Source organism: Pongo abelii, chromosome 2, assembly GCF_028885655.2.
Source record: "Pongo abelii isolate AG06213 chromosome 2, NHGRI_mPonAbe1-v2.0_pri, whole genome shotgun sequence".
NCBI classification, from domain to species: Eukaryota; Metazoa; Chordata; class Mammalia; order Primates; family Hominidae; genus Pongo; species Pongo abelii.
This window is the reverse complement of record NC_085928.1, coordinates 147,817,612-147,826,322: the sequence shown is the minus strand read 5'-3', so window position 1 is coordinate 147,826,322 and position 8,711 is coordinate 147,817,612. Positions and strand designations below refer to the sequence as shown.

Genomic DNA, 8,711 nt, shown 5'->3' with positions numbered 1-8,711 from the left:
CATTCTGACAATTTCTCTTTTAATTGGTGTAATCAGATTATTCACATTTAAAGTGGTTATTGATACAGTTGGATTAATATCTACAATGTTTGTAACTGTTTTGTGTCTCACTTGACTTTCATATCTAATTTTGAATTTGTAATTTCATATTCTTTGTCTTAAAGAGAACGCTTGCAGACCCCTCAAAACCTGGAGACACCCCCTACCTTGCACACATTATACCAGTATGTGATGGTAGAAAAGCTGCACATCAGTCTTGGCAGGCAGGGCAGGAGGGATGCAGGGATTCACAGATGCGACTGTGCAACGCACAGATGCACTGGGTCTTTGCCTGGTGGGTTCAAAGCCTCCAGTCGCTGACAAACGCTGCAGCCAATGAGTGGGTTCCTATGGTCCGATACGGAGGGCAAGGGGCGGGACTCCCTCCTGCCTCTCGCTGGCTGGGTTCAGAGTCTCCGCGAAGAGACTGCGCTGGGCCCAGAGTGGGCGTGGCTTACGTGTCCGCAGGCTTTCCTGGCAGGCCTGGCGGGGGGGCCAGGTTGCCATGACGACCGCGGCTAGGTCGCCGCAGACTCGGTTGGTGACTCCGGGCGCATCGAAGATCCTGTACCTGTCGTTCGCAGTGGCTCAGTTTCCCCGTAATCCATAAGAACAGCAAGGGATAACAGGGTCCCATGTCGTTTTTTTGTCAGAATTCCTCTTCTGGTGACCCTGTGCCCGACAGGCTGCACCGCGCCCCGCGCACTGACTCTGGCCTCTGCGCGCGCCCCCTGGCCGGCTCCGGGGTGGGGAGGGGGCTTCGCAGATCCCCAGAAAACCGCCCGGCGAGCCACGAGCCCGTGGACTGCAGGCTCCGCTTCCTCGTGGGGTGTTCACTTTGTATCAGCGTGTTGATTTGCCGCCAGTTAGAAGCACCTTAAAAAGGGGCCGGGGGCCGTAGGAGGGGGGCTTGTCTGAAGGAGGCTCTGGGCTTGCTGATCCACGCAGCGGTTTGTCGCGAGGCTGCGGGGAAACGGCCCACGGCCGCGGTAACAGGGCTTCGTCTTCTTTGCAGAGCCATGGGCAGCAGGAAGAAGGAAATTGCCCTGCAGGTAAGCCTCAAGGGGCGCTAGCTTCCAGCTCTGGGTTGGGCTCGGGGAAGAGGAGGGTGATTGGAGCGGGGTTGCAGTATAAGTGACATTCTGTTTGCCAGCAGTACGTGACAGTGTTCTCAAACTTGAGTGATGTACCCTTCCGTCTTAAAGGGACAAAACTTATCTTGGAACCCCAGTGATGACAAATTTTATGCAAACAAAATTAATGCAAACAAAACTGAGTAGAATCTGTTTATATTTGTAGTGCTTATACAACCATAAAACCTAAACATGCATTAAATAAAACTACAAACCAAGAAAATACGAATCAACATAACTCGATGTGACCGTTATTTTGTTCTTGTTGTTGAAATATAACTGCAGCTTGCACAGAGAATACAGTACAGGTTCTTTTGACTTTGGGCATGAGTCTGTAACTGTGCGCTCTGTAGAGACCCAGTTTTCCCACCACTGTTCTCATCAAATTTCACTTATTAACAAATATGTTTTGAGATATATTATGTGCTGGACATTTGTTATATAGAGTGCCTTACTTCATTTGCATGTGGGACAAGTGAATTCAGAAGCCAGCAACTGCTCTTCTTCTTGGTCCTGGACAATAGACAGTGGTTGATTCTGAAGTGATGGTAAAAACATGCAGGCATAGACCCTGGAATTAGGAGAGAGTGCTTGGTCATAAGGAGATCAGGTGAATGATCTGTAACATGGGAACATTTTAAAACGAACTCTAAAATGCCTCATCATCAGCTGGCCCCAGTAAGATGCATACCAAGGCTACAGCACCTCCTAGATAATAGAGCTTTAGTGGTTTCGAGACATCTGGTTTCTCTCTTATTGTCCTCAGTAGGACCAGCAGTTTGCATGTGGATTTCAAAAGCCTAGTGGTTTAAAAAAGAGGAAAGGGGAAAGCAGCATCATTCTAAGGGTACCCCATGCTGGGGGTGGGAGGGGTGTGGGGTGGGGTGCGGTGGGATTTTTAGACTGGAAGTCAGAAGACCTGATGTAGTTCTTGTGTCCTCTATAGCCAACTGTGTCTTTGACTACATCACATAACCTCTCTGGGCTATAGCTTGCCCATCTATGGAATGAGGATGTTGTGTGAATTATCCCTAAGGGCCTTCTTCCAGCCTTGATATTCTAGGATTCTAGAGTCAGAAGCCACTTCATATGTGAATGTTCTGGTTGAAGTAAATTCTGATCAACTGGTCCTACCATTCATTGCTGTGTGACTCATTTCCTCAACTCTCTGGCCTCCATATCCTTTACGTAGACAGGAGGGATGATACCTGTCCTGTAATGCCTGCAGAGCTGTGATGAGACTCCTTTAGACACTTCCTGGCTGGTCTGATGTGGTCTGTGGTGTCTCTAATGTTATTGCCCCATATTATGGTCATTTCATGTGTTGATGCCCTAGAGCTCCTATGGGGGTAATAACTTTTGTTAGCAATGTTGTTATTTTTTCATGTGTATTACTCAGAGCTCTGAGTACAATGCAGTACTCAAAGTAAGTGCTCCCTCCTGCTGAAAGGAGGAGAGCGAGCAGCCTCCCCTCCCGTCTTCCACTGAGGCATCTGTGTAAAGGTCACCCCTCTATAAGGTAAACCCCTTGAAAGCAGTGCCTAAAGTTGGCCAACCCAGGAACCTTGTCCTCTCTCTCAGCAAGATTATTCAGGGTTCCGTTTATAACTGAGACAGACAGAAATCACAGGACATCAAGGGACAGTCTAGGTAAAAGGTGCCACACATTCCCTATTCATTCCCTACCAAATGCAGGGCTTAGTGAAGTCTGGGTAGTTCCCACACTGTTCCACTCTTGCCCGGCTCCCAGAGCTGAGATTCTTCAACTGCCCAGAGTCCTGGCCCCAGAGCTGGTGGGACTCACTCCATGACAGGGGTGGGCCACAGAGAGTTGCTGGTGACTTAAGTCTGAGCCTCTGGGTAGGGGTGTGGGGCCCTTCTGAACGCTTCTATCACTTTCCTCAGGACTGTAGTTGTGGGCCCAGGATTTTATCAGTCCAACTCTCTTACTTCATTTAAGGCATCAAGAAGACTTTTCTGGGCTTCTTTTTCTTCTACTTTTCATTGAAACAAAAAAAGTAAGGAGTATGCTTCCTTAAAAGACAGACCTTTTTTTTTTTTTTTTTTTTTTTTGAGACAGTCTCATTCTGTCCTGTCGCCCAGGCTGGAATGCAGTGGCATGATCTCGTCTCAGTGCAACCTCCACCTCTCAGGTTCAAGCAATTCTCATGTCTCAGCCTCCCGAGTAGCTGGGAAAACAGGTATGCGCCACCACGCCTGGCCAACTTTTTTTTTTTTTTTTAATAGAGGCAGGGTTTCACCATGCTGGCCAGGCGGGTCTCAAACTTCTGGCCTCAAGTGATCTGCCCGCCCTGGCCTCCAAGTGTTGGGATTACAGGCATGAGCCACCACGTTCGGCCAAAAAAGGGACTTTTAATAGAGGATTAGCAGGTGTTACATGTTTCTTGCCCTTATTGCCAATAATGCATCCTATCTTTTTTAAAGGGACACAGACCTTAGCATACCTGTATTAAGAACAATAGTAGGCCAGGTGTGCTGGCTCATGTCTGTACTCCCAGCACTTTGGAAGGCCGAGGCAGGCAGATTACTTGAGGTCAGGAGTTCACGACCAGCCTGGCCAACATGGTGAAACCCTGTCTCTACTAAAAATACAAAAAATTAGCCAGGTGTGGTAGCAGGCACCTGTAATCCCAGCTACTTGGGAGGCTGAGGCAGGAGAATCTCTTGAACCCGGGAGGCAGAGGTTGCAGTGAGCCATGATCATGCCACTGCACTCCAGCCTGGGTGACAGAGCAAGACTCTGTCTCAAAAAAGACAAACAAAAAAACCCAGTAGTAATTTTTGTGGTCTTTTAATTTATATAGTTTCAAAGTAGCTCACCACAAAAATATGTTAATTACAAAGGCAAAGTGAATAATTTTACAGACAACAGGCCTGACAGACCATGTTAATCCAGTGATCAAAGTGAACATCCGTAACAGGCAGATGGAAATTGTGTCTCATCTGCTAGGGAGTAGTGAGAGGAATGATCTTCAGCTTCTCCAACACTCCAACCAGTCCAGCCAATTTCAACCAGTCCAAACATGCAGTCTGAATCCAATCAGGAGGAAACATCAGATATGCCCCAACTGAGGGACATTCTACAAAATACCTGGCATGTAGTTTTCCAAAGTGTCAACATTGTGAAAAGAAGAGAAAGACTAAAGAACTATTCCAGACTAAAGAGACTTGACAAATAAATCTAGCACACATTTCTGATTAGCTCCTTTGATACTCAGGACATTATGGGATAAATAGGAAAACTTGCACTCTATCTAAGGGTTAAATGTTCACAATATGTCAGTGTTTTTTTCCCCTGATTTTGATTATTGTATTGTGTTATATAGGAATAATATATTCAGGAGTAATGAGATAACAAGCTGTAATTTGCTTTCAAATACCTAAAAAAAAAAAAAAAATCCCTAAATCTTTATACTGTACTTGCACACTTTCTGTAAGTTTGAAATTATTTCAAAGTAAAAAACATTATACAGAAATGTTTACTATTGGCCAGATGTGGTGGCTCACGCCTGTAATCTCAGCACTTTGGGAGGCCGAGGTGGGCAGATCACTTGAGGTCAGGAGTTTGAGACCAGCCTGGCCAACATGGTGAAACCCTGTCTCAACTAAAGATACAAAAATGGCCAGGTGTAGTGGCACGTGCCTGTAATCCCAGCTACTCAGGAGGCTGAAGCATAAGAATCGCTTGAACCTGGGAGGCAGAGCAGAGGTTGCAGTGAGCTGAGATTGCGCCTCTGCACTCCAGCCTAGGTGACAGAGCAAGACTCCATCTCAAAAAAAAAAAAAAAAAAAAAAAAAAAAAAAAGAAAAGAAATTTTTACTGTTAATGAAGAGGGATAATATGTATTTCTCCTTGTATTTCATATTTATAAAACCAGAACTCTGTGGATAAGAAAAAAAATGTGAGTGAATGGCAATAAATTCAACTTAATTCTGATACTTAGTGAAAACACAAATTTCAAAATGAAACCTACAGTTTGATACATTTATGTGCATTTTAAGGACACAAAAACAATTTATATATTGTTCCTGGACAAATAACATGTAAAATTATTTTTTAAATGCCTGAGACTAGTACACATCATTCTTAAGATAGTGTTTTTTTCTGGGTAGGGAAGAAGGGAGAGAAGGAAGGAGAAAAGAAGATAGGGGAGAGGATAAGTTGAACTGTACTTGTAAGTATTTCAGAGATAGAAAGAGAGAAATCTAGAGCAAATATATTGAATTGTTTCCCTGCCTGAGCCCTCAGTAATACGGCATTTGATCCTCTTTGGCTTTAGGTCAACATCAGCACCCAAGAGCTTTGGGAGGAAATGCTCAGTTCCAAAGGACTAACTGGTAATTCAAAGTAAAATAACTTTTTAGATTCATTCTTTTCTAAATTATTAAATGGTGTGATGAACCATGAAGAGAAGGGCTGCAATGAACACCACTTTCCTATTACCTTGAGCCTCATAAAAAACCAGGTGATGTGTGTGTGTGTGTGTGTATGTGTGTGTGTGTGTGTGTGTGTGTGTGTGTGTCTGTGTGTGTATCTGGCTTGAATATCAGTAAATTCAGTTCAGGAAATGAGTCAGTACTTAGGGTTGTTTGGTGTTAAAAGTAACAGAAAACCTCTTCTAATTACTTCAGGCACTAAAGGAGAATGCATTGGAAGGAATACAGGGATCTCTTGGAACTCAAAGGATGGAAGGAGAGCCAGGCATCACTGGGACTTGAACCTGGGACTGCAGTCATTAGGAAACAGCAGGCCACTGTCTATGGGCCTCCTCATCCCTATCCTCCTGGCATCAGTTATTTGTTGCTGCTTAGCAATTCACCCAGAAACTTAGTGCTTTAAAACAACAAACATTGATTATCCCAGTTTCTGTGGGTCAGGAGTCCAGGTACAGCTTAGTTGGATACCTCTGGCTCAGAGTGTCTCACCATGGTAGTTAAGGTGTCAGACGGGATCTCAAGGTTCAACGAGGAGCAGATTTGCTTCCAAGCTCTTTTGTGTGGCTGTTGGCAGACCTAAGAAGATCCACTTCCAAGCTCACTCATGAGGCTGTGGGTAGGAAGGATTTAAGTCCTCACTGGCTGTTGGCCAGAGACATTAACTTCTTGCCATTGGTTTCTCCATGAGGCTACTCACAACCTGGTAACTTGTTTCCCCTAAGACAGGGCTCTAAGAGAGGGCATAAGTTGGAAGTCACAGCCTTTTGTTAGCCTAATCTTGAAAGTGATATCCCATTGCTTTTGCCATACTCTACTCATTAGAAGCTGGTCACTAGGTCCAGCCCACTCTCCAGGGCAGGGGATTACACAAGTACATGAGGACCAGGAGGTGGGGATCATTAGAGACATCTGAGAGGCTGCCTACCACCTACTGTCACCCACTCTTTACTTCTCTTTCTCATTCACTGCAGATATCTCTGTGCTCTGTTACTCTGTGTGCCTGCTCAATTTTTCTCTCTGTGAATATACCTGCTCAGTGTGCTTGTATCTGATCTTAGCCTTGCCCATTACCACTCCCTCCACCAAATGACTTCAGCATTCAAGCCCATTCAAGCCAGATGGGATATCATGGCCCATCACCAACTGTAGAAATCTTTCTTATTCCCAGACCCAGTGCAAAATTAGTCTCCTCATATGAAATCTTTCTGGAACCTCTGTGTGGTCATGTCCCTCCTGGGAGCTCCTAGGGCACTTGGGGTGACACTCTGTCTCAATCCCTCCAGCACACACCCCACTTGCTGCAGCCCCTGTAGGGAAAGACCATCCACAGCTTTTCTCCTAGACTCTAAACACAACAGCATTGGCTTTTTCTGTTTGTTTTTGTTTTTGTTTTTGTTTTTGTTTTTTGTTGTTGTTGTTGTTGTTGTTGAGACGGAGTCACCCAGGCTGGAGTGCAGTGATGCAATCTTGGCTCACTGCAACCTCCGTCTCTGGGGTTCAAGCGATTCTCCTGCCTCAGCCTCCCAAGTAGCTGGGATTACAGGCACGTTCTATCACACCCAGATAATTTTTGTATTTTCAGTAGAGGTGGGGTTTCACTGTCTTGGCCAGGCTGATCTCAAACTCCTGACCTCAAATGATCCGCCCACCCCGGCCTCCCAAAGTGCTGGGATTAAGGCGTGAGCCAGCACACCCGGCCAGCATTGGCTTTTTAATCTCACATCTGTAGTAGACTTGCCCGGGACTGAGGCCGAGAGGGTACTAGATAAATGCTGATCCAGTTGTGTGGGTGTCAGTATTGCCACACTCTACTGTTTGAGGGATTATAAAGCCTTTTTGATGGTGCCAAGGCTTAACCATTTTGTCCATGTGTCTTGTCTGGGCAACTGGAACATGGCTCCAGGTGAAACAAATCATTATTTCTATTTCTTTAACAACCGTGAAAAAACCACCATTCCTTAATTTTTTGAGAATGTATCGTGTGCCAGCCACCTTGATAAGCACCCTATGTGATAGTAGCTAACATGCAGTGAGCACTGACCCTCTGCCAAGCCTGGTCTAAATGGTTCAAGGGCCTCTGTTGACTGAAGGTAGCAGGGCTTCCTCTTTGCTCCTTCTCATCAGGCATTCTAGAGGAATATATAGATATGGAGCATATAAATACATAGATATGTGTTTTTTCTCTCTCTCTCCAGCCAGCAGAAATTTGCTTCCAAAGTGAACCACCAGCATCTTGGAAATCTTGCCTTCTGCTGGCTCATTTTCACCTGCTTTCAACATGCCAAAGTCCCTTCAGACCTACACATGCATGCACACACACACACACACACACACACACACACACACACACACACACACACACACACACACACAGACACGCACCTTTTTCTTATCTCTGCCATTCCTTCCATGTGGCTTCTCTGTTTTGCTTCCTCTCACTCAGAGTCAAATCAAACACTTCCTCTCTGGTCCTTCCCACCCCCTACCCCTGACCCCCGCTTCCTCCATAGCTTTGTGAAGGTGCCTTTGTACCCACCACTCCTCACAGAGCCAGAGCCTCCAAGGGGGAGGGAGAAGCTAGTAGAAATGGCAGGTGCATTATCCATACAAATACAGCACACAGAGTTTAGGCTAATTGGGCCCCAGCTTTTTTCCTTTGGGATTTAAACCTGTCCTTTTCAGTGGGCCCGTGTACAGGGCCCTCTAAGTCTTCAGGGACATTTTCCTGGCTTGACCCAAATGCCCTTTTTGGCCTTCACCCAAATAACTGTAGTAGGTTGAAATTAAAAAAAAAAAAAAAAAAAAAAAAATCTGTCAATTGTGAAACTCTTGTCTTCAGAAAAGCCCAGAACTTTATCCTCTACCTGCATGCTGTGGAACCCAAATCCCACTCTCCTGCCCCTCCCCTCTGCTTGGATGTCTGGTTGCCTTTGTGATCACTTGTCTTTGATTTTCCGGATGGTACTGAAAACCCAGCCTGTTTAGAGTTGAGTTTGTTCTCCTTTCCCCTCCAACAATCTCTCCCCACCCCTCCCTAGTTCTTTTTCTCTGCCAGGCTCAAAGGTGAAGTCCTTTTCACAC

General features: G+C 45.5%; 1 protein-coding gene across 7 annotated transcripts in view; it reads left to right on the top strand.

Moving 5' to 3' along the window:
* The window catches only part of NME9 (NME/NM23 family member 9), a 30,539-nt gene continuing 21,828 nt past the window's right edge, over positions 1-8,711 (top strand). For 2 of the 7 annotated variants that reach the window (XM_054552687.1, XM_054552686.1), the window contains exons 1-2: positions 1-1,091; positions 5,474-5,531. In XM_054552687.1, the coding sequence (XP_054408662.1) occupies positions 1,059-1,091; positions 5,474-5,531 (91 nt within the window). In that variant the 5' untranslated portion in view covers positions 1-1,058. Of the gene's footprint in view, positions 1,092-5,306; positions 5,369-5,473; positions 5,532-8,711 lie in introns of all 7 variants that reach the window. The other 5 variants (XM_054552685.2, XM_054552683.2, XM_054552684.2 and 2 more) reach the window with 5 other exon arrangements.